This window comes from Pogoniulus pusillus, chromosome 37 (genome assembly GCF_015220805.1).
Source record: "Pogoniulus pusillus isolate bPogPus1 chromosome 37, bPogPus1.pri, whole genome shotgun sequence".
Taxonomy (NCBI): domain Eukaryota; kingdom Metazoa; phylum Chordata; class Aves; order Piciformes; family Lybiidae; genus Pogoniulus; species Pogoniulus pusillus.
Genome location: NC_087300.1, coordinates 8,179,545 through 8,204,859, shown reverse-complemented (window position 1 = coordinate 8,204,859; position 25,315 = coordinate 8,179,545). Strand labels below are relative to the sequence as shown.

General features: G+C 52.9%; 1 protein-coding gene across 5 annotated transcripts in view; it reads right to left on the bottom strand.

The window, feature by feature from the left end:
• HIVEP3 (HIVEP zinc finger 3) overlaps nucleotides 1-25,315 on the bottom strand; it is a 497,619-nt gene that overhangs the window by 2,455 nt on the left and 469,849 nt on the right. For all 5 annotated transcript variants that reach the window (XM_064172675.1, XM_064172676.1, XM_064172677.1 and 2 more), the window contains 2 exons: nucleotides 18,629-18,727; nucleotides 2,412-3,472 (listed from right to left, as the gene is read on the bottom strand). In XM_064172675.1, the coding sequence (XP_064028745.1) occupies nucleotides 2,412-3,472; nucleotides 18,629-18,727 (1,160 nt within the window). The remainder of the gene's footprint in view (nucleotides 1-2,411; nucleotides 3,473-18,628; nucleotides 18,728-25,315) is intronic.

The following is a 25,315-nucleotide window of genomic DNA, read 5'->3' as shown; positions in this document are numbered from 1 at the left end:
ACATCTGCAGCTCCAGCAGGCTGCTCAGAGTCCTGACCTGGGATGGGGAATCTGCCACCCACCTGAGCTACCTGGGCTGGTAGTTCACTACCCCCACCACAAGGCTACCCTGTGCCTAGCCTGAATCTCCCTCTTTCAGTTTAAACCATCACCCCTTGTCCTGTTATCAGAGCTGCCTTGGAAGCCCTGGCAGAGGCTGTCAGTGCTTCCTGCCATCAGAGCTGCTTTGGATGCCTTTTGAGTTGCTGAGAGGCCAGAACGTGTTGCCTCTTTTTACTGTGCTTTCCTACAGCAGGATTACATCCTTACAGCTGCCAGTTGCAAGGAAGCTTTGGATGGAGTGAAGCATTAACTCTCCTGCCAGACAAAGCACACCCAGCAGTGTGGTCCCCACCACCACCACCCTCATGGTGTGGGCTGCAGAGATCAAGGGTTAAATCTCTACCATTTTACCTTCTCCTCTTTCTCTCCTGGTGCTTCTCATAGTTTCCTAATGTACATCATGGAGAGATATGTGGCAGAACAGAAATGGAGGAATTAGTGATGAGGTTAGAGCCAGACCCCTCAACAGGGCACCCGAGGAGGGGAAGCAACAGAAACTGGAATCAACTTCTCCTCCAGCTATAAAATCTGAGGATTCACTGGAGGGTGAATTTCTCTGTGGAGTTGCCTGACCCTGCCAGGTGGATCTCTAGGAAGAGGTGACAGAGGAAAGCAGCAAAAGAGAAGAGGAGAGAGAGCAAGCAGGAGCCACTGAAGATAGTGCCTATTTGGTCAGCACTTAGAAGATCCAAACCTCACTAAATCTCACTTAGCCACATGGAGTCTTGCTAGAATCACTTATAGGGGTGCTGGGAAACCCCCAAACAAACCATCTCAGTGGTGCCACAGCCAGCAGAAAGAGAGATTCTCTCCTGCAAGAGCCAGTGGGAAGGGAGGTGGTGGTGGTCAGGCAGAAAGGCTTCCACTGGTGCTAAGCTAAGATGGTCTCCAAGTTTCCAAGCAATGCACCAAGTTCTGTTTGGGGTCTGACAAAGCCACCTCTGAGCTTTCTGTTTCTTGTAGCCTTTAGCAGCAATCTCATGTTCCAGTGAGAGCTCAGCTGCCCACCTGACTGAGAAATGGGAAGTGTCCCATTTGGGTCCTTGTTGTGGCTGTGGAGGTGCATGAGAAAAGCTGCAGTGGAGACTTAGGGTGCATAGGAGATGCAGAAAATGGGGCAAAAAGGGAAGTGTGTGAGAGGGTCAGTTAAAAGGTGGGGATGGGCAGGTAAACAGAGGAGCAGATTTGTCTCCTGCTGTGGAGTAGGGAGCTTAGGAGCCCTTGCTCCAAGATGTGGCAGTGGCAGTGCTGCTGACAGAGATGCTTCAGAGCTGTAGGGCCAGGGGAGCCACCACAAGAAGTTAACTGAGAGGAAAGGGAAGCAGCATTAAAGAGAGCACAAGTCTGGAGCTACAGCTAAAGGCAGCCTCTGAGAAGGTAGGACAAAGACCCGCAGGGGAGAGCAGAAGGAAGGCAGCACCAAAAGGTGTCACAGCATCAGCCACGGGAGGGACGCACAGCAGGCAGCTGGAGAAGACCTGGGTCAGCATCTGCCGGGACAAGTTCTCCAGGGGCTGGACAAAGGCCTCTCTCTTCCCAGTGCAGTCCCTAAGGGCTCGAGTCTCTCCTCACACCAGTTTCACAGCAGAGGAACTCCAGCAACTGAATCTCATGGTCATCAGCACAAAAACCAGGAGAGCCAGGCACCTCAGGAGGGATGGAAACGCTCCACCAAACCCGACGTCTAATTTGCCTGCAGCAGAACATGCAATTGTCCTTTACCCAGAGGATTGGATATGTCCAGCAGAGACATTAAATAGCTTTCTGGACCCAGTGGGAACCACCTCTCTGTGCTGAAGAGAGAAGTGAGGAGATGAAATCAGAGATGTCCAAACAAACATGTCTCAGCAGTCAGTTGAGCAGAGCTGACCACGCCTGGACGGAGCCAGGCGCCAGCAAGGCAGGGCAGTGGCCAAGACAGAGATGCTTCGGGTCACTGGGCAGGGAAAACAGGTCCCAGCTTCACCCCTGGTGGTGACAGGGGCACAAACACCCCAGGAAAACACGTGGCTCTTAGTGACAACTAATCACTGTGGAGTGGTCACCCCTACTGCTCATGCCAGCAGGAGGCTGCTTGGGTCAGGGGTGGAAATAGTCCCTTGGAGAAGGAACAGCTTCCCCTCTCTTCAGCTGAGACAGGCAGGGCCAAAATGGGTGCAAAAGCCATTGCTGCCCACTGTCACTTTTCTCTGGGTGACCTGTGGCATTGGTCACAGAGTCACTGTGCCCCTCTGCATAGCAACCTTCACTAAAAACCAAGGCAGAGAAGGCACTGCAGGGCTGAGGGGGCTCAAGGGGCTTGCACTTACCAGCTTGGACTCGTGGAGCTGTATGCTTTTGCCAAAGAACCTGTGAGGTAGAGGCATCGAAGACAATATCCCCTGCTGGGCTTGATAGGAGCTCTGAACTTGGTCATCTGCTGCTGGTCTGCTAGTCCCAGGCAAGTCCTCTTTCCCAGGGGATGGATACCTTGGCGACTCCAAACAGCCTGGAGACAAGACCTGGGCCAGTGACAAAGGTCTGACCGCTGACACCTCTCTGCTCGGCGATGAGTGCCTGGCGGGGGAGACCTCTTCTTCTGCTGGCAGGTATGGCCTCGGGGACAGCTCTCTTCTGGGGGAAAGATGCCTGCTGGGTGACAGCTCAAGCCTTGGTGACACACACCTCAGTGGAGACGCCTCCCTCCTGGGGGAGACACGCTGGCAAGGGGACAAGCCTCTCCCCGGGGACAGGCAGCGCAGAGCAGGCAGCTCCGCCGGGGGGGAGAACCGCTTGGGCGAAGTTTCGTTTTTGGTTAGGAGATGCTTTCTCCCTAGCATGGCTCTGCTGCTGCCACCACCTCTGCCAGAGTCCTGGCTGGGAGACCACCTTTTCCTTGGGGAGGTGTCTTTGGAGGTTGACAGGTCCATAACTAAGGACATCTGTGGCCTGGTGACAGACTCTCTTTCGGCAGAAGCCAATTGTTCGGTGGAGGTCAACGCTGGTCTGGTGAGACTCAAGAAGCTGTGGCACACAGCAATGTCACTGCTGTCTGCTGACCACTTTGTTTCCAGCCCTGAGGACGAGGCCTGATGGCCTTCACCTGCTTTTTGGCTGCTGGAAACAGTGTCTGGAGCTAAGGGCAATGCTGTTTCAGTGCTTTCCTCTTGAGAAGAGGGAGAGCCACCTGAGGAGTGCCTCGGGAGGGTGGCCTGTGTGCCTTCAGGCACCTTTACAGTTGGCTCGTCTTGGCTCTCCTCTTCCTCCTCATCTTCCTCATCTTCGTTGTCGTCATCCTCGTCAGACTCCTCTAGGTCTGAAAACTGGTGTTCCTCAATGGGCTCAGATCCCTCCCGCCCCTCAGAGTCCTGGAATAGGTCTTCACTGGTTCCTGAAGGGGCAAAGACAAACAGGGTGTAAAGCACACACACAGCCACAGGCATGGTGCTGGAAGGTGTCCAGAGAAGGGTGACAAAGCTGGGGAGGGGCCTGGAACATAAACCCTATGAGGAGAGGCTGAGGGAGCTGGGGGGGTGCAGCCTGCAGCAGAGGAGGCTCAGGGCAGAGCTCATTGCTGTCTACAACTACCTGAAGGGACATTGTGGCCAGGTGGGGGTGGCCTCTTCTCCCAGGCAACCAGCAATAGAACAAGGGGACACAGTCTCAAGTTGTGCTGGGGGAGGTCTAGGCTGGATGTCAGGAGGAAGTTGTTGGCAGAGAGAGTGGTTGGCATTGGAATGGGCTGCCCAGGGAGGTGGTGGAGGCACCGAGCCTGGAGGTGTTCAAGAAAAGCCTGGCTGGGGCACTTGGTGCCATGGTCTGGTTGACTGGCTAGGGCTGGGGGATAGGTTGGACTGGATGATCTTGGAGCTCTCTTCCAACCTGCTTGATTCTATGATTCTATGATTCTAAGAGGAGAGCACCTGGCTGCTTCCTAGGCCTGATCATCTCCTGCTTTGGTGGCTGCAGCCTTGCCTCCTGTGCCAACTCACCTGATGAGCCCAGTGAACCCCACCACTGGGACCTCCCACTCTACCCTAACTTTGGTTCCAACTATTGCTGAGCCACCAGACCCTGCTTCTGCTGTGCCCTTTCCTTACTCTGCCTGCATCTCTCTAGCAATGCCATGAGGCTCTTGAGAGGTGAGAAGGACATCAGCACTGGCATCCCTCGGTGGGGTTTTTATGACTACCTCTTGCAATGGTGCCTGCAAAGTGTCTACAGCTGCCCAAGTATGGGGATGTTGTTGAGGTGACTGCTGCCATCCTCCAGCTGTTGAGACTTCTGCTGCCTAGGTGATGTGACAGAGACACAGCAGCAGGACAGAACTTCTATTACAAAGCAAACCAGAAAGGAGGCTGTAGCCAGCTGGGGTTGGTCTCTTCTCCCACACAACCAGTGACAGAATGAGGGGACACAGCCTCAAGCTGTGCCAGGGCAGGTTTAGGCTGGATGGTAGGAAGCTCTTCACACAAAGAGTGATTGGCATTGGAATGGGCTGTCCAGGTTGGTGGTGGAGTCCCCAACCCTGGAGGTGTTTAAGAGGAGACTGCATGAGGCACTTAGTGCCAGGATTTAGTTGATTAGATGGTGTTGGGTGATAGATTGAACTTGGTGATCATAGAATGATTTAGGCTCGAAAGGACCTCATAGCTCAGCCAGTTCCAACCCCCCTGCCATAGGCAGGGACACCTCCTGCTAGAACAGGTTGCTCAAGGCCTCATCCAGCCTGGTCCTGAGCACCTCCAGGGAGGTTGTGGAGCACAGAAGCACAGAATGGGATCTTTGATCCCATTCTGTGCTTCTGTGTTCCACAACCTCCCTGAGTGAACCCCTGCCAGTGTCTCACCACCCTCAACCTGTGCCAGTCTCTCACCACCCTCACTGCAAACAACTTCCTCACAGCCACTTTCAAGCTCCCCTCTCACACTTCCAACCCATTCCTCCTCCTCCTGCCATTCCCAGACCTTCTCAGTAGTCCCTCCCCAGCCCTCCTGCAGCCCCCTGCACATCCTGCAAGGCCACTCCAAGCTCTCCTGGAAGCCTTCTCTGCAGGCTGCACAGCCCCAACTCTCTCAGCCTGTGCTCAGAGCAGAGCTGCTGCAGCCTTCTCTCGAAGGTCTTTTCCAGCCTGCTTAGTTCTGTGATTCTGTAAGGTGGCTCCTGGCCCATTTTGATATGCTCCAGCTATGATGCAGACAAATCTTGACTGTTTGACTGTTGACTGGAGCCAAGGTGTGCCCAGGTGGCCAAGAAGGCCACCAGCATCCTGGCCTGGATCAGCAATAGTGTGACCAACAGGACCAGGGCTATGATGATGCCAATGTCCTGGGCAATGGCTCAAATACTGAGTTCAGTGTTGGGCTCCTCACTTGAAAGAAGGACAGTGAGGGGCAGGAGTGTCCCCACAGGAGGGCACAGAAGGGTCTGAAGGCAGTATCTGTGGTCCTCCAGCCTAGAGAAGAGGAGGCTGAGGGGAAACTTTCTGGCTCCCTACAACTCCCTGATAGAAGGCTGAGACCAGGTGGGGGTTAGTCTGTTCTCCTGAGGAACAAATGACAGGAGGAGAGGGAATGCACTCACACTGCACCAGAGGTGGTTTAGGTTGGACATTAGGTGGAGGAGTGTTGAGGCATTGGAACAGGCTGCCCAGGGCAGTGGCTTCATCTCTGTCCCTGGGAGCCTTCAGCAAACCTGTGGACGTGGAGCTTAGGGATGTGGCTTAGTGGTGGACTCGGCAGTGCTGCTTGACAGATGGACCTGATGATCTTGAAAGGCTTTTCCACCTTCATGACTCCGTGGCAGAGAGCTCTGCTGCCTGCCTGGGGAAGGCCTTGCACAGGGACACCTTCTGGGCAGGACTTTGTGAGCAGTGAGGAACAGACAGAAAAGAAATGCTGAAGGTAGCTCTAAAGACAAACCCACAGCATCTGCCTGCTTCAGGGGCCAGCAGAACCCTCCTGAGGTCAGCACCAGGCTCCCAAGAAGCACAAAGGGAAGGTGGAAGGGGCAGCATCTTCTGTGCCAGGTCATAGAGTTAGAGAATCATAGAAGCATAGGATCATAGAATCAGCCAGGTTGGAAGAGAGCTCCAAGCTCATCCAGGCCAACCTATCACCCAGCCCTAGCCAGTCAACCAGACCATGGCACTAAGTGCCTCATCCAGGCTTTTCTTGAACACCTCCAGGGATGGTGCCTCCACCACCTCCCTGGGCAGCCCATTCCAATGCCAATCACTCTCTGTGCAGAACTCCCTCCTAACATCCAGCCTATGCTTCCCCCGGCACAACCTGAGGCTGTGTCCCCTTGTTCTATTGGTGGTTACCTGGCAGCAGAGCCCAAACCCACCTGGCTACAGCCTCCCTTCAGGTAGCTGTAGACAGCAATGAGCTCTGCCCTGAGCTTCCTCTTCTCCAGGCTAAACAACCCCAGCTCCCTCAGCCTCTCCTCATAGGGTTTGTCTTCAGTCAGGGCTGGAAGGGACCACAAGGAGCAGCCAGTCCCAACCCCCTGCCATGCCCAGGGACACCCTACCCTAGAGCAGGCTGCACACAGCCTCAGCCAGCCTGGCCTCAAACACCTCCAGCCATGGGGCCTCAACCCCCTCCCTGGGCAACCCATTCCAGGCTCTCACCACTCTCCTGCTGAAGAACTTCTTCCTCACATCCAGGCTGCCTCTCCCCATTTCCAGCTTTGTTCCATCCCTCCCAGCCCTATCACTCCCTGACAACCTAAAAAGTCCCTCCCCAGCCTTCTGGTAGCCCCCTTCAGATACTGAAAGATCACTGCTGGCTCAGCCTCTGCTCTGCACTGAGGACACCTGCCCTCCCCCATCCAGATGCTGGCAGCAGTGGAGGCTCAGCCTGCAGCGGTCCACCGGGAACAGCCACTGGATGTCACTGCAGCCCAACGCAGCTGCGCTGCCAGGAGGCTTTCCGGAGAGCCCAGCAGCGCTGCAGGGCACAGCCGAACACTCTGCGGGTGCCAAGCACCAAGACGATGGATGCAGAGCTCCCGGGACACACAACCAGGGTGGATGCCAGGAGGATGGAGACTCCCTTTTCACAAGGGAAAGGCTGGGGAGGGGCTGGAGCACAGCCCTGTGAGGAGAGGCTGAGGGAGCTGGGGGGGTGCAGCCTGCAGCAGAGGAGGCTCAGGGCAGAGCTCATTGCTGCCTGCAGCTGCCTGCAGGGAGGCTGTAGCCAGGTGGGGTTGGGCTCTGCTGCCAGGCAGCCAGGGACAGAAGAAGGGGACAGAGGCTGAAGCTGTGGCAGGGCAGGTTGAGGCTGGATGCTAGGAGGAAGTTCTTCATGGAAAGAGATTGGCATTGGAATGGGCTGCCCAGGGAGGTGGTGGAGTCCCCATCCCTGGAGGTGTTGAAGAGGAGGCTGCATGAGGCACTCAGTGCCAGGGGTTCATTGATCAGAGGGTGTTAGGTGCTAGGTTGGACTCTAAGATCTCAGAGGTCTTTTCCAACCTGGCTCATTCTGTGACTCTGAAATGCCAAGGGGTGGTGATGGGGACAAGTTACTGCTGGGGACATTCCCACTGGGCTCCACAAGAAAGTGTTTGCCCATGAGAGCAGGCAGCCACTGGCATCATCCCCCAAGGGCAGCAGTGCAGTGCCCTGCACCGGGCAGTCTCCAGACTCAGCCTGCCAGGCTGCTGTGCCAGCTCATTTCAGCTGCACCATGAGCTAGAAAGGTTGGAGCAGATGAGCCTTGGGGTCCATTCCAGCCTGGCACTCTGGCACTCTGTGTGCCACGTGGTGTCTGGCTGTGAAAGGAGAGCTCCTGGATGCTGCTCTGACACCTATCTGAAGCCAGGTAACTGCTGCAGCACCACTGGCCTCTTTCCACCATCAGTTCAGCCTAGGACACAGTTCCTCCTCTCAACACTGAACAGGTTTTCCATTCAGAGCTGCCATCTGCCAGCAGGATGAGCCCAAGGGGGAACTCAGCAGTGCCAACCCCGAGGCTGGCCCACACCTGCCTGCAGCACACAGGGTGGCTGCCAGAAGGGGTCATGGCCACACAGTGAGAAGGCACTGGGAGCTGTGGATGAAAATGTTGTTTGTCTCTTCTCAAAGGTTAACTGGAGACAGAACAAGGGGGAATGGCCTCAAGCTGCCACTGGGGAGGCTTAGATTGGACATTAGGAAAAAGTTTTGCATTGAGAGAGTGGTCAGGGACTGGAAGGAGCTGCCCAGGGAGGTGCTGGAGTCCCCAGCCTGGCTGTGTCTCAGGGTGGTTCAGGGTGGTGCTTAGAATCATAGAATCAAGCAGGTTGGAAGAGAGCTCCAAGCTCAGCCAGTCCAACCTAGCACCCAGCCCTGCCCAACCAACCACACCATGGCACTAAGTGCCTCATCCAGGCTTGGCTTGAAGACCCCCAGGCACGGTGCCTCCACCACCTCCCTGGGCAGCCCATTCCAATGCCAATCACTCTCTCTGTGCAGAACTTCCTCCTAACATCCAGCCTAGACCTACCCTGGCACAGCTTGAGACTGTGTCCCCTTGTTCTGTTGCTGGTTACCTGGGAGAAGAGGCCACCCCCACCTGGCTACAATGTCCCTTCAGGTAGTTGTAGACAGTAATAAGATCACCTCTGAGCCTCCTCTTCTGCAGGCTAAACAGGCCCAGCTCCCTCAGCCTCTCCTCATAGGATTTGTGTTCCAGGCCCCTCCCCAGCTTTGTTGCCCTTCTCTGGACATGTTCCAGCTCCTCAACATCTTTCTTGAATTGAGGGGCCCAGAACTGGACACAGTACTCAAGGTGTGGCCTGAGCAGTGCTGAGTACAGGGGCAGAATAACCTCCCTTGTCCTGCTGCCCACACTGCTCCTGATGCAGCCCAGGATGCCATTGGCTCTCTTGGCCACCTGGGCACACTGCTGGCTCATCTTCAGCCTACTCTCTATCAGTACCCCCAGCTCCCTTTCCTCCTGGCTGCTCTCAGCCACTCTGGCCCCAGCCTGTAGTGCTGCTTGGGGTTGTTGTGGCCAAAGTGCAGAACCCTGCCCTTGGCCTTGTTCAATCTCATCCCCTTGGCCTCTGCCCACCCATGCAGCCTGGCCAGGTCCCTCTGCAGGGCTCTTCTGTGTCTCAGGGTGGTTCAGGGTGGTGCTTAGGGGTATGGTTGAAGGTGAATCTTGCAGAGCAGGGCTGTAGGCTGGCCTTGGTGCTCCTGAGGGGCTGTGCCAGCCTGCATGGCTCTGTGAGGCTGTGATTTACTCTGAGTAGTGAATGCCCACAAAGTGTTTGTTGGTCCTTAGCAGACACAAGAGATGTGGATTTCTACCAGGGCTTGGGATCCAGCCAAAGGTCACCCTGAAATGCAGCTGGTTTGGTCCCCACCCTGCCTCTCAAAGCTGGGGAAGGGTCTGGAGAGCAGCAGCTGAGGCAGCCATAGTTAGCTTGAACTGGCCACTCCTTGCTTTCACTCTGTAGCTGCCAGGAGCTCTGTCAGGAACTGTGTCCAGTTTGGGCACTGCAGTCTAAGAAAGACACTGAGGGGCTGGAGTGGGTCCAGAGAAGGGCAACCAAGCTGGTGAGGGGTTTGGAGAGCAGGGCTGGGGAGGAGCAGCTGAGGGAGCTGGAGGTGTCCAGCCTGGAGAAGGGGAGGCTGAGAGGAGACCTCATTGCTCTCTGCAGCTCCCTGAGAGGAGGCTGGAGTCAGGTGGGGGTTGGTCTGTTCAACCAAGCAACTAGCAACAGGACCTGAGGTTGCACCAGGGGAGGGTTAGGTTGGAGATGAGGAACAATTTCTTTGCTGCAAGAGTGGTCAGGCACTTGCAGAGGCTGCCCAGGGAGGTGGTGGAGCCTCCATCCCTGGAGGTGCTCAGGAAAGCTGTGTCCATGGCACCTGGGACCATGCTTTAGTGGCCATGGGGGTGCTGGGTTGCTGCTTGGGCTGGGTGATCTTGGAGGGCTTTTCCAACTGAGACAGTTGTAGGTCTGTGTGGCTCTCTCTGTTAGCTACTCCAGAGGGCAGGAGCTCTGCAGGGCTCACACAGCATCGTGTTGAAGTCAGCAGCTCTTCAGCAGGCCACTGACTTGCCTTGGGAAATGCTTCTCTGATGATGTTTTTTGCTGGACTGAGGATCCAGCAAGAGGTTGTTTGCAAAATTCCCCCAGGAGCTGAGCTCAGAACAAATATTATTCCAGCCCCCCCCCCAGCTGCAGGCTGAGCTGTGCACATTTCCTGCTTGGGAAAGGAATGCCTTGCACTACCAGAGCTGCAAACTGACTCTGCTTTTGAGGTTTGACATCTCTGAGCTTGGGCAGGGACACAGAGCTACAGCTTCAGAACCCACCACGTGGCTCTCCCAGCCTTGGCCTGTGTGGTCTCCTTGTTTGGCCCCAGTGACACCACAGACAGGCTCTGGGCAGGACAGAAAGCAAGGTCAGAAGTGTGGAGCGAGGGGAAAGTGAAGCCAGCTCCACACTGGGGAGTTGTTTGCATTTGCCACCGAGGGAAACATTCCAGTGAGGCCTGGGACAGCCCAAAGGGAGTTTGCTTTGGCCTCCTAACGTGCTCCTTGCAGGCAGAAAGAGAGCTCAGACCTGAGCCCTGGTTTCTTGCAACTGAAAGGCATTTTGCTGAGCTCATGAGCAGAGAAAGGGCAAGTCAGGAGAAGACACAGAGGGAGGGAGAGAAGGAGGAAGGCAAGGAGAGAGGGAGGCAGTGGAGATATGCCCTGTCTGAGGGCTGCAGTTCATTCCATCTGTGTTATCCCAAGGTTGTTCCACCAAACTGTTGCAATCAGACCAAGTAAAACCTCTGCAGGAGAGGAGAATTTGACTCCAGTCTCCTTTTATAGCAACACCCTTTGCTTTCTGCTGCCTCTTCAGCAGCAATGAAAACAAGCAAGTGAGACACAGCTCCACTTTAAAACAACCTGGGAGGCCTCTGGGGGAGCTGCTCCCTCCCTGCCTGATCCCAGGGGAAAGCACAAGGAACTGAGAGGAGACCTCGCTCCCTCCAAGCATCTGCAAGGAGGCTGCAGTGAGGTGGAGGCTGCAGTGAGGTGGAGGCTGCAGTGAGGTGGAGGTTGCAGTGAGGTGGAAGTTGCAGTGAGGTGGAGGTTGCAGTGAGGTGGTGGCTGCAGTGAGGTGGAGGTTGCAGTGAGGTGGTGGCTGCAGTGAGGTGGAGCTTGCTGTGAGGTGGAGGCTGAAGTGAGGAGGAGGTTGCAGTGAGGTGGAGGCTGCAGTGAGGTGGAGGCTGCTGTGAGGTGGAGGCTGCAGTGAGGTGGTGGCTGCAGTGAGGTGGAGGCTGCAGTGAGGTGGAGGCTGCAGTGAGGTGGAGGTTGCAGTGAGGAGGAGGTTGCAGTGAGGTGGAGGCTGCAGTGAGGTGGAGGCTGCAGTGAGGTGGAGGCTGCTTTGCTCAACCAAGCAATAGTCACAGTGAGCTTAAATTGGCCACTTGTTGCTTTCACTCTCTCGTTGCCAGCAGCACTGCCAGTGACTGCATCCAGTTTGGGCACTGCAGTCTAAGCAGGGCACTGAGGGGCTGCAGAGGATCCAGAGAAGGGCAACCAAGCTGGTGAGGGGGCTGGGGAGCAGGGCTGGGGAGGAGCAGCTGAGGGAGCTGGAGGTGTCCAGCCTGGAGAAGAGGAGGCTGAGAGGAGACCTCATTGCTCTCTGCAGCCCCCTGAGAGGAGGCTGGAGCCAGGTGGGGGTCAGGCTGTGCTCCCTAGTCTCAGGTGATGGAAGAGGAAATGGTCTCAAGCTGCACCAGGGGAGGGTTAGGTTGGAGACGAGGAAGAGTTTCCTTGCTGCAGGAGTGCTCAGGGATTGGCACAGGCTGCTCAGGGAGGTGGTGGAGCCTCCAAGGTGGTGGAGTCTCCATCTCTGAAGCTGTGCACCTGGGGCCATGGTTTAGTGGCCATGGTGGTGGTGCTGGGTTGCTGCTTGGGCTGGATGAGCTCAGAGAGCTTTGCCAACCTTCCTGCTTCTGCTCTCTGACCTTCCCCTGCTGGTTTCTGTCTCATGGGAAGAGTCTCCTCTGAAAACTGTTTTCCTCTGGTAATTCCAGCAGCCCTTGCTGGGCTCTGCTCTCAGCCTCTTTGCCAAGCAGAGGAGCAGGCTCTGTGGTTGCACAGGGAAAGGCTCTCTGCAGTGCCCTGCTCTGGGGGGTGTGTGACCCAGCTCTGCTCTCTCTGGTGGCTCAGGAACCTTTCTGCCACTTCTGAGCTTATTTTCTCATCCATCCAAATAGCCCCAACCATTATGGCACAATCCACAGTTTTCTGCCCATCTTCTGGGGCTGCTTCATTTGGTAGTTATTTGTCATCTGTGAGCCTGCTGAGGCTGAACTGGCAGCAGGAGCCCAGCATTGCCTTCAGCCAGGTGAAAAACAAACTGGGAGGACAGAAAGGAAGCCTCCCCTGACACCAGACCTTCCTCTTCTCACCTTCCTGCAGGCCTTCCTGGCAGCCCATCCCCTTGACACAGACACAAGCTCAGCTCCTCAGTGGGAGGAAAGGGATGCTTGGGGGAGTTCTACCCTTACAGGAATTGCTGCACAATGCACTAAAGCCCAGAGAGGGCAACAGAGTGAGCAGCCACAGAGCCAACAGCAACAAGGGCAGAGGATCCCTCTGCAAGCCCTCTGCACTCACAGATCCCAGTGTGGTGTGGGCTTACAAGGGACCTCTGGGGCTCAGCTCACAGGATGTTAGGGGTTGGAAGGGACCCAAGGAGATCATCGACTCCAACCCCCCTGCCAGAGCAGGACAATCCTGTCTAACACAGATCACAGAACACATCCAGACAGGCCTGGAGAGGCTCCAGAGAAGGAGACTCCACAACCTCTCTGGGCAGTCTGTGCCAGGGCTCTGGGACCCTTCCAGGCAAGAAGTTGCCCTTGTGCTGAGCTGGAACCTCCTGTGCTGCAGCTTCCATCCACTGCTGCTTGTCCTGTGCCAGGGAGCAGTGAGCAGAGCCTGTCCCCCCCTCCTGGCAGCCCTCAGATAGCTCTAAACTTTGATTCAATCCCCTCTCAGCCTTCTCTTCTGCAGACTAAGCAGCCCCAGGGCCCTCAGCCTCTCCTCACCAGGCAGTGCTGCAGTCCCCTCAGCATCCTCCTAGCCCTCTGCTGCAGATCCCTGTCCCTCTTCAACGGAGCCATCACTGATGCTCAGCACTCAGAGCTGGGACTCGAGGATGCTGAGTGGATTTCCTGCCAGCAGCACAGGCAGGGCAGCATGAGGGAAGTGTGAGTTCAGTCTCTGAACTGTGCACTGAGGTCACAGCTCCAGTCCCCTCATCATCCTTGTAGCCCCCCCTTGGACCCTCTCCAGCAGATCCTTGTCCCTCTGCAACTGGGGAGCCCAAAACTGAACACAGGATTCAAGATGAGGTCTCAGCAGGGCAGGGTAGAGGGGCAGGAGAACCTCCCTTGATCTTCTGGACACATCCTCCTAATACACCCCAGGATGCCATTGGCCTTCTTGGCCACAAGATCATCCAGTCCAACACTGCTGATCAAGCAGGGCACACACAGCAGCTTGCCCAGGAGCAAAATGGCCTCAAGGGTTTGGAAGCTCTGCAGAAGAGACTCCACCACCTCCCTGGGCAGCCTGCTCCAGGCCCCCAGCAGCCTCACACCAAAGAAGATTCTCCTCCTGTTCAGATGGAACCTCCTGGGCTCCAGTTTGTGCCCATTGCCCCCTGTCCTGTCCCTGGGCACCACTGACAAGAGTCTGGCCCCATTCTCTCGCCCCTCACCCTTTAGCTCTTGCTGAGCATTGCTCTGAGGCTGCTCTCCTGCAGGCTCTCAGCCCCAGGGCTCTCAGCCTTTGCTCCTCAGAGCTGCTCCAGGCCCCTCAGCAGCTTTGTGGCCACTGCTGGACTCTCTCCAGTAGTTCCCTGTCCCTCTCAAACTGGGGAGCCCAGAACTCCACCAGGGAGGTGGTGGAGTCACCATCCCTGGAGGTGTTCAAGCCAAGCCTGGCTGAGGCACTTGGTGCCATGGTCTGGTTGGCTGGCTAGGGCTGGGGGATAGGTTGGACTGGATGAGCTTGGAGCTCTCTTCCAACCTGCTTGGTTCTATGATTCTAACTGGACCCAGGACTTCAGCTGTGGCCTCACTGGGGCAGAGTAGAAGGGGAGGAGAATCTCCCTCGACCTGCTGGCCACACTCTTCATGCAGGCCAGGACACCATTGGCCACGAGGACACCTTGCTGACTTGTGCTGAACTCATCCACCAGCACCCCCAGCTCCTCCATGGAGCTGCTTTCCAGCAGGAGATCTCCTGACCTGCACTGGTGCAAGGGCTTTTGTTTGGACCTATTCTTTCCATGAGGACAAAGAGTGAGACCAGCTCAGCCTGGTCACCTGCCAGACCTCACTTTGTACAAGCAGAGAGTTCCCACTCACAGTTCTCACACAGGGTGCTGCTGAGTCCATCACAGTTAACCTGCTATGAGCCCAGGGATGAATCAGAGAATGTTTGAGTTGGAGTGAACCATAAAGATCATCCAGTTCCAACCCTCCTGCCAAGGGCAGGATCATTCAGATACAGTTGCAGGGAACCATAATCATCCAGTTCCAAATCTCCTGCCATGGGCAGGATCATTCAGTTCCAGTTGGACCCATAAAGATTATCCAGTTCCAACCCTCTTGCCAAGGGCAGGATCATTCAGATCCAGTTGGAGGGAACCATAAAGATCATCCAGTTCCAACCCTCCTGCCAAGGGCAGGATCATTCAGATCCACTTGGAGGGAACCATAATCATCCAGTTCCAACCCTCCCACCAGCCCAAGGTTGGTGAGGATGCTCAAGGCCTCATCCAACCTGGCCTTGGACACCTCCAGGCAAGAGACATCCACAACCTCCCTGTGCCAGTGTCTCTCCACCCTCGCTCTCAAGAATTTCTCCACTCTCACTCTCCTCTCTCCCAGCTCAAAGCCATTGTCCCTTGTCCTGGCACTCCCAGCCCTTGTCAAAGTCCCTCCCCAGCTTTCTTGTAGCTCCCTTTAGGTATTGAAGGGGAGGTCTGAAGGAGACTGAAGTCCTGCAGGAAAGCCCAGCTGAAAGCATTCTCCAGCCCTGGTGAATGAGCCCTGGAGTTCTGCCCTCAGGGGGCTGCAACTGTCACAGAAACAGGAGCTCCTGACCTGCAGGTTTCCAAAAGTGCCTCTCAATTAATGAGCTCCATTAGTTCTGACTGCCTGGAGTGGAGAGGCTCAGAACCACCCTGAGGGGCAGAGTCAAGCAACCAACAGCTCAGGAGCCACCTTCCTCTTTCCCTGGTGGAACAGCAAGGAGAGACTTCTGGAGACCATCAGCTCTCCAGTTATTTGAAGTGAGTTCCCAGGCTGAAGGAGGTCTCCAGCACTCCCAGACAGGTGAAGCACTGAAGGAGTTCTTCAGCATTCCCACATGGAACCACAGAGTTAAGCAGGTTGGAAAAGACCTCTGAGATCATCCAGCCCAACCTAGCACCTGGCACCTGACTGACCCCTGGCACCAACAGCCTCCTGCAGCCTCCTCCTAAACACCTCGAGGGATAGGACTCCACCACCTCCCTGGGCAGCCCATTCCAATGCCAATCACTCTCTCTGACAACAACTTCCTCCTCACATCCAGCCTAGACCTGCCCTGGCACAGCTTGAGGCTGTGTCCCCTTCTTCTGGCCCTGGCTGCCTGGCAGCAGAGCCCAACCCCACCTGGCTACAGCCTCCCTGCAGGCAGCTGCAGGCAGCAATGAGCTCTGCCCTGAGCCTCCTCTGCTGCAGGCTGCACCCCCCCAGCTCCCTCAGCCTCTCCTCACAGGGCTCTGCTCCAGGCCCCTCCCCAGCCTTGCTGCCCTTCTCCAAACACCTTCCAGCACCTCAACATCTCTCTTGAATGGAGCAGCCCAGAACTGGACACAGCACTCCAGGGGTGGCCTGAGCACTGCTGAGCACAGGGGCACAAGAACCTCCCTTGTCCTGCTGCCCACACTGCTCCTGAGCCAGCCCAGGATGCCATTGGCTCTGCTGCCCACCTGGGCACTGCTGCCTCCTCTGCAGCTCCTCTCTGCCAGCACCCCCAGCTCCCTCTCTGCCTGGCTGCTCTCAGCCTGTAGTGCTGCTTGGGGCTGTTGTGGCCAAAGTGCAGTGGTGCAGGGGCCAGGCTGACTCTGCCTGCAGAGGTGAGAGCAGCTCATGCATGCAGCAGTGCCTCAGGCACAGCCCAGACTTGCAGTGGGGATCTGCAGCCTCCTGGGCTCAAGCAGATGCAGTGATCCTTACTGAAGATGATCCTTACTGAGAGGTCTTCCTCTAGAGGCCATCTCAGGAGGATGGAATCCTCCTGAGGCTAATACTGCTGTGGTGCTGGAGTGTGTCCCCTCTGCAAGGACATCACCATGGCCTGCATGGGCCACACACCAAGGGTGAGCCTTGGCTCATGCTCACCACTTCAGCTCCATGCCAGTAGAACCTGCAGTTAGATCCTGCCAGGGTTGGGGTTTGTCCTTCAGCCAGCAGGCAGTGCTGCAGCAGCAAAGTGGCAGTTCACACAGGCTCAGCATGCGAGGGCTTGGAAGAGACCTCTGGAGATCATCCAGTCCTAACCCCCTGCCCAAGCAGGGCACTCACAGCAGCTTGCCCAGGATCACAATGGCCAGGGGGGGTTGGAATCACTCCAGAGGAGGAGACTCCATAACTTCTGCATGCCTCCAGCAGCCTCACACCAAAGCAGTTCCTCCTCCTCTTGAGGTGGAACCTCCTGGGTTCCAGTTTGTACTCACTGCTCCTTGTCCTGTCCCTGGGCACCACTGACAAGAGCCTGGCACCTTCATCCTGGCAGCCACCCCTCAGCTAGTGACAGACCTGGATCAGCTCCCTCTCAGCCTTCTCCTCTCCAGGCTAAGCAGCCCCAGGGCTCAGCCTTTCTTCACAGCAGAGCTGTTCCAGCCCCTGCCCCATCCTTGCTGCTCTCCTCTTGGGCTCTCTCCAGCAGGTTCCTGTCTCTCTTGAAGTGGACACAGCACTGCAGGTGTGGCCTCAGGATCCTGCCTTGCCCTGCTGGCCACACTCCTGTGGCTGCAGACACCTGTGCTGGGGCAGAGCAGAGGGAACACTGACTGGGCTTGCTTAACACCCAGGAGCACAAGGGCCAGGGGGGTTTGGAAGCTCTCCACAGAGGGAGATTCTGCAACCTCTCTGGGCAGCCTGCCCCAGGCCTCCAGAACCTTCACACCAAACAAATTTCCCCTCCTCTTTAGATGCAACTGCTTGGATTATACTTTGTGCCCCTTGGGTGCCCTTTGGGCACCACTGACAAGAGTCTGGCCCCAGCCTCTTGCCCCCTACCTGTTAGCTCTTGCTGAGCTTTGCTCAGATCCCCTCTGGGGCTGCTCTTCTGCAGGCTCTCAGCCCCAGGGCTCCCAACTTTTCCTCCTCACAGAGCTGCTCCAGGCCCCTCAGCAGCTTTGCAGCCTCTGCTGGACTCTCTCCAGTTGTTTCCTGTCTCTTTCGAACTAGGGAGCCCAGAACTGGACCCAGCACTCCAGCTGTGCCCTCACCAGAGCAGAGCAGAAGGACAGGAGAACCTCACCAGGGCAGAGCAGAAGGACAGGAGAACCTCCCTCAGCCTCCTGGCCACACTCTCAGTCATGTACCCCAAAGACAGGCTGTGAGGTTCACAGCCTCATGCAAAGCATCTTGAGGGTGGCTCTCATTTTGAGACCAGGCTCTTCCAGAGCACAGCAGCCAGAGGCAGTCTCAACACCAAGAAGCATCTTTCCACAGCACAGATCCACTCCTTGCTCTATCCCAGCCCACACATGCAGCACTGGGCTAAACACAGGTGCTCACTGCTTACTCCTGCCCTTGCCTGCAGCCAGCCAGCCATGACCTCCAGGGAAGGGACATCCACGACCTCCTTGAGACCCAGTACTTGAAGAGGCTCCAGGAGAGACTTTGGACAAGGGTTGGGAGTGCCAGGATGAGGGACAATGGCTTTGAGCTGGGAGTGGGGAGAGTGAGAGTGGAGATGAGGAAGGAATTCTTTGGAGTAAGGGTGGTGAGAGACTGGCACAGGTTGAGGGTGGTGAGAGACTGGCACAGGTTGAGGGTGGTGAGAGACTGGCACAGGTTGAGGATGCTGAGCCCCTGGCACAGGTTGCCCAGGGAGGTTGTGGAGCACAGAAGCACAGAATGTGATCAAAGATCCCATTCTGTGTTTCTGTGCTCCACAACCTCCCTGGAGATGCTCAAGGCCAGGCTGGATGAGGCTTTGAGCAACCTGTGCTGGTGGGAGGTGCCCCTGCCCATGGCAGAGGGTTGGAACTGGATGAGCTTTAAGGTCCTTTCCAACCCCACTCATGCTGTGTGCAACCTTCCAGCAGAGAGCCAGAGGCTCACAGACCCTCCTGCCATTACCCAGGGTGGCCCCAGGGCTCAACCCATGCAAGCAGAAATCCCCTCCTCGGATGCTGGGTGGAGCCTTGGGTGAATAAAGCTGCTGCATGTCATCTGTGGAGCACATCTCCTGCCAGCATGGATTTGGCTCTCTCAGCACCAAATGCACCTTGACAGTGTGGAGGATTTTACCTTCTTCGGCTTCCAGATCCACCAGTGAAGATACCAACACGCCCATCTCCTGACATTTCTTGCTGTGGGCCTTTGACTTCATATGCTTAGTCAGATTCCCTGGAAAAGAAGAAGCAGAAAGCATGTTTGGGTCACCATGGCTCTGCTTTTCCCAGGCTCACAGGGTACTAGGGGCTGGAAGGGATCATCGAGTCCAATCCCCCCTGCCAGAGCAGGACAATCCAATCTAACACAGATCACACAGGAACACATCCAGACAGGGCTGCAAAGGCTCCAGAGAAGGAGACTCCACAACCTCTCTGGGCAGCCTGTGCCAGGGCTCTGGGACCCTTCCAGGCAAGAAGTTGCCCTTGTGCTGAGCTGGAACCTCCTGTGCTGCAGCTTCCATCCACTGCTGCTTGTCCTGTCCCAGGGAGCAGTGAGCAGAGCCTGTCCCCCCCTGCTGACCCCCAGCCCTCAGCTAGTGACAGACATTGCCCAGATCTCCTCTCAGCCTTCTCCTCTGCAGACTCAGCCCCAGAGCTCTCTCAGCCTTTCCTGGATTTCTTTCAGCTCTGATGGTGCAGCAAAGACAAATGGCAGGAAAGCAGCAAAGAGAAACATCTCAATCCAGCCTCCACCTCCCACCCCATGCCCACACTGCTGCTCACTGCCTGGAGGTGAGGAGCTCCTTAGCACCTACCAAAATGAGTGCTCAAGCTGCCAGCAACAGGCCAAAACCTTCCAATCATCCTACCCACCCCAGCAGGATGGCTCAGGTGCTCTGGCATGCACTGAAGTGCCAGGCAAAAGTCCTCAGCTCCCTGGAGCAGGATTCCTGGACCTTCTCAAGTCCTGAGCACTGGTTGGGGGGAGGGGCTGGCAGCACTGAGGAAACCTGATGAGTGTTAATGAGGCTTAATTAGGGCCAGGATGGAACAAGCAGCCCCTGTAAAGGGGAGTCTGGGGTGGGGGCCATGGGTTCCTGGCCTGAGACAGCATGGTGAGATAACCCATGGGCATGGTGGCCTCACAGGGCACCTCTCTAATTGCACCTCCCAAATTACAGGCAGGTTAATTAGACACTTATTAACCTGACTGAGAGCCAAGGGAAATGGTTAACAAAAAGGAAGCTTTTCTGAGAGGGAAAAGGCAGAGAGGTGGAATGAAGGGGAAAGAGAAAGGGCAGGAGAAGCAAAGCAAAAATGTCACCAGAGAATCATGGAATCACAAAGTGGTTTGGGTTGGAAGGGATCACCTCAAAGCTCAGCCAGTTCCAAGCCTCCTGCCATGGGCAGGGACACCTCCCATCAGCACAGGTTGCTCAAGGTCTCATCCAACCTGACCTTGAACACTTCCAGGGAGGTTGTGGAGCACAGAAGCACAGAATGGGATCTTTGATCCCATTCTGTGCTTCTGTGCTCCACAACCTCCCTGGGCAACCTGTGCCAGGGTCTCAGCATCCTCAACCTGTGCCAGTGTCTCAGCATCCTCAACCTGTGCCAGTGTCTCCCCACCCTCAACCTGTGCCAGTGTCCTCAACCTGTGCCAGTGTCTCCCCACCCTCAACCTGTGTCAGTGTCTCCCCACCCTCAACCTGTGCCAGTGTCCTCAACCTGTGCCAGTGTCTCACCACCCTCAACCTGTGTCAGTGTCTCCCCACCCTCAACCTGTGTCAGTGTCCTCAACCTGTACCAGGGTCTCCCCACCCTCAACCTGTGCCAGTGTCCTCAACCTGTACCATGGTCTCACCATCCTCAACCTGTGCCAGTGTCTCCCCACCCTCAACCTGTGCCAGTGTCTCCCCACTCCCACTCTCAACGTTTTCCTCCTAAATGTCTCATCTTTCTTTTGCCTTTCTCCCACTTTCTGATGAGGATGAATCTGAGCTGCACTGAGGGCTCTTGAACCTCCCAGTGGAGGCCAGGAGCTGGCTGAGCACTGCAGACAGGGCAGCAGTTTGATGTGCCACAGCCTTCCTGCCAGCTGGCACCTGAGGAGAGTCCCTTACACCAGCCTTGTTTTTCTCAACCCCACCTCAAGCAAAAATCAATCAACCAATCAATCAATCAAACAAAATCCAACCAAGCAAACCCAAAACCAAACCCCCAACCCAACTAAAACCACAAATGAAGCAAAAAACTCAAACAAAAAAAAAAAACCCAAACCCCCAACCCAAACCCCAAAGGTGCACAATTAAAACCCAACCAAGCAAAAAAAAGCCAAAGCCACAAGTAAAAATCAAACCCAAAACCCAATGAAACAGAAAAAACCCAAACCAAACCAAAACCCAAACTAAAATGCACAATCAAAACCCAACCAAGCAAAAAAAAAGCCAAAGCCACAAACAAAACTCAAACCCAAAACCCAACCAAACCCAAACCACAAATGAGGCAAGAAACGAAACTCAAATACAAACCCAAAACTGAACCAAACCAAAACCCAAACAAAAATACACAACCAAAACCCAACCAACCCAAAAAACCCCAAACCCACAAAAATCAATCCCAAACCAGACCAAAACCCAAACAAAAATACACAACCACAACCCAACCAAGCAAAAAAAAGCCAAAGCCACAAGTAAAAATCAAACCCAAAACCCAATGAAACAGAAAAAACCCAAACCAAACCAAAACCCAAACTAAAATGCACAACCAAAACCCAACCAAGCAAACAAAACCCCTCCAAACCCACAAATAAAACTCAAACCCAAAACCCAACCAACCAAAAACCACAAATGAAGCAAGAAATGAAACTCAACTACAAACCCAAAACTGAACCAAACCAAAACCCAAACAAAAATACACAACCAAAACCCAACCAAGCAAAAAAACAAACCCTAACAAAAATCAAACCCAAAACCTAACCAAACAAAAACCACAAATGAAGCAAAAAAAACCAAAACTCAAGCAAAAAAAAAAACAAATCCAAACTTGAAGCAAACCAAAACTCACAGCATCACAGTGTCACAGTGTCACAGTGTCATCAGGGTTGGAAGAGACCTCACAGACCATCAAGTCCAACCCTTTAGCACAGAGCTCAAGGCCAGACCATGGCACCAAGTGCCACGTCCAGTCCTGCCTTGAACAGCCCCAGGGACGGCGACTCCACCACCTCCCCGGGCAGCCCATTCCAGTGTCCAATGACTCTCTCAGGGAAGAACTTTCTCCTCACCTCCAGCCTCAATCTCCCCTGGCACAGCCTGAGGCTGTGTCCTCTTGTTCTGGTGCTGGCCACCTGAGAGAAGAGAGCAACCTCCTCCTGGCCACAACCTCCCCTCAGGTAGTTGCAGACAGCAATGAGGTCTGCCCTGAGCCTTCTCTTCTCCAGGCTAACCAATCCCAGCTCCCTCAGCCTCTCCTCGTAGGGCTGTGCTCAAGGCCTCTCCCCAGCCTCGTTGCCCTTCTCTGGACACGCTCAAGCATCTCAATGTCCCTCCTAAACTGGGGGGCCCAGAACTGAACACAGCACTCAAGGTGTGGTCTAAGCAGTGCAGAGTCCAGGGGCAGAATGACCTCCCTGCTCCTGCTGGCCACACCATTGCTGATGCAGGCCAGGATGCCACTGGCTCTCTTGGCCACCTGGGCACACAATCAAAATGCAACCAAGGAAAAAAAAAAAACCCCAAACTCACCAACAAAAATCAAATCCAAAACCTAACCAAACAAAAACCACAAATGAAGCAAAAAAACAAAACTCAAGGAAAAAAAAACCAAACCCAAACCTGAAGCAAACCAAAACTCAAACAAAAATGCACAATCAAAATGCAACCCAGCAAAAAAAAAACCCCAAACTCCCCAACAAAGATCAAACCCAAAACCTAACCAAACAAAAACCACAAATGAAGCAAAAAACCAAAACTCAAACAAAAAAAAAACAAAACCAAAGCAAAACCCAAACAAAAATACACAATCAAAACCAATCAAAAAACCCACCAAACCTCAAACAGAAATCAAACCCAAAACCCAAACTGGAAAAAAAACCAAACCAAACCAAAACCCAAACAAAAATACACAACCACAACCCAACCAAGCAAAAAAAAAACCCCTCCAAACCCACAAATAAAATTCAAACCCAAATCCCAACCAAACAAAAATCACAAATGAAGCAAGAAACGAAACTCAAATACAAAACCCAAACCTGAAGCAAACCAAAACTCAAACAAAAATGCACAATCAAAATGCAACCAAGCAAAAAAAAAAAAACCCCAAACTCACCAACAAAGATCAAACCCAAAACCTAACCAAACAAAAAACAGAAATGAAGCAAAAAACCAAAACTCAAACAAAAAAAAACAAACCAAAGCAAAACCCAAACAAAAATACACAATCAAAACCAATCAAAAAACCCACCAAACCTCAAACAAAAATCAAACCCAAAAACCAAACCAAACCAAAACCCAAACTAAAATACCCAATCAAAACCCAGTGAAGAAAAAAACAAACAACAAACCCACAAACAAAAACCTAACCTAAAAGCCAACCAAACAAAAACCAAAACAAAAAATACCAAACCCAAAACCAAGCCAAAGCCCAAAGATACACAATCAAAACCCAACCAAGGAAAAAAGACCCCAAACCCACAGACAAAAGTCTAACCTAAAACCCAACCAAACAAAAACCACAAATGATGCAAAAAACAACATTCAAACAAACAACAAAAATAAACCCAAACCCAAAGCAAACCAAACCCAACCAACAAAAAAAAAACCCAAACCCACAAGCAAAAATCAAACCCAAAACCTAACCAAACAAAACCCACAAATGAAGCAAAAAACAAAACTCAAACAAAAAAACCAAACCCAAAAGCAAACCAAAGCAAAACCCAAACACAAACACCCAATCAACACCCAACCAAGAAAAACACAAACAACAAACCCACAAGCAAAAATCAAACCCAAAACCTAACCAAACAAAAAACACAAATGAAACAAAACCCAAAACTCAAACAAAAAAACCAAACCCAAAAGCAAACCAAAGCAAAACCCAAACACAAACACCCAATCAACACCCAACCAAGAAAAACACAAACAACAAACCCACAAGCAAAAATCAAACCCAAAACCTAACCAAACAAAAAACACAAATGAAACAAAAAAACAAAACTCAAACAAAAAAACCAAACCCAAAAGCAAACCAAAGCAAAACCCAAACACAAACACCCAATCAACACCCAACCAAGAAAAATACAATCAACAAACCCACAAACAAAAATCTAACCTAAAACCTAACCAAACAAAAACCAAAGCTCAAAACAAAAAATACCAAACCCAAAACCAAGCCAAAACCCAAAGATACACAATCAAAACCCAACCAAGGAAAAAAGACCCCAAACTCACAGACAAAAGTCTAACCTAAAACCCAACCAAACAAAAACCACAAATGATGCAAAAAACAACATTCAAACAAACAACAAAAATAAACCCAAACCCAAAGCAAACCAAAACCCAACCAACAAAAAAAACCCCAAACCCACAAGCAAAAATCAAACCCAAAATCTAACCAAACCAAACCCACAAACGAAGCAAAAAACAAAACTCAAACAAAAAAACCAAACCCAAAAGCAAACCAAAGCAAAACCCAAACACAAACACCCAATCAACACCCAACCAAGAAAAACACAAACAACAAACCCACAAGCAAAAATCAAACCCAAAACCTAACCAAACAAAAAACACAAATGAAACAAAACCCAAAACTCAAACAAAAAAAAACAAACCCAAACCTCAAACCAAACCAACCCAAAACCCAAACAAAAATACACAATCAAAATCCAACCAAGCAAAAAAACCACCAAACCTACAAATAAAAATCAAAACCAAATCCCAAACAGGAAAAAAAACCCAAACAAACCCAAAACCCAAACAAAAAACCCCAACCATAACCAAAACCAACCAACAAAACCCAACCACAACCAAACGTCAACTAAGAGCCACAAACAAAACCCAAAAGCCAACTAAAAAACCCCACAAAACCTAAAACTCAACCAACAAAAAACCTCTCCACAAACAGGAATCAAAACCAAACCCCAACCAACAAAAATAACCAACAAACAAAAAGCAAAACCAAACAAAAAACAACAAACAACCCCAAAAGCCAACCAAAAGAACCAGAAGCCAAAGCAAAACCCAATGCCAACCAAAACACCATGAACAAATCCAACCAAAAAAACCCAAACAAGACCAAAACCCAACAAAAAAAAAGACAAAGAAAACAAAAACCAAACAAAAAACACCAAACAAAACCAAAATGTAACAAAACAAAATCACAAAGAAAACCAAAACCTACCCAAAAAAGCCAAAGCCAGCCAAACCAAACAAAAAAATCCAAACAAAACCAAACCCAAACAAAAAAGCAGAAACAAAATCAAACCCAACCAAAAACCCAAAGAAAACAAAACCAACAACAAAAAAAAAACCAAATAAAACCAAACCCAAACTGAAGAACTCAAACAAAACCAAAACCCAACCAAAAAAAGCCAACCAAAACTAAATCAACCAACAAAACCCAAACAAAAAGCAGAAGCAAAACCCAAACCAACCAAAAAACCCAACCCAACCCAAACCAAACCAAACAAAGAAGCTCAAACAAAACCAAAACCAACCAAATAAAATAACCCAACCATACCAAAACCCAACCACAAAAAGCCAAACCCAAAACTCAACCAAAAAAAGCCAACCAAAACCAAAACCAACCAAACAAAACACAA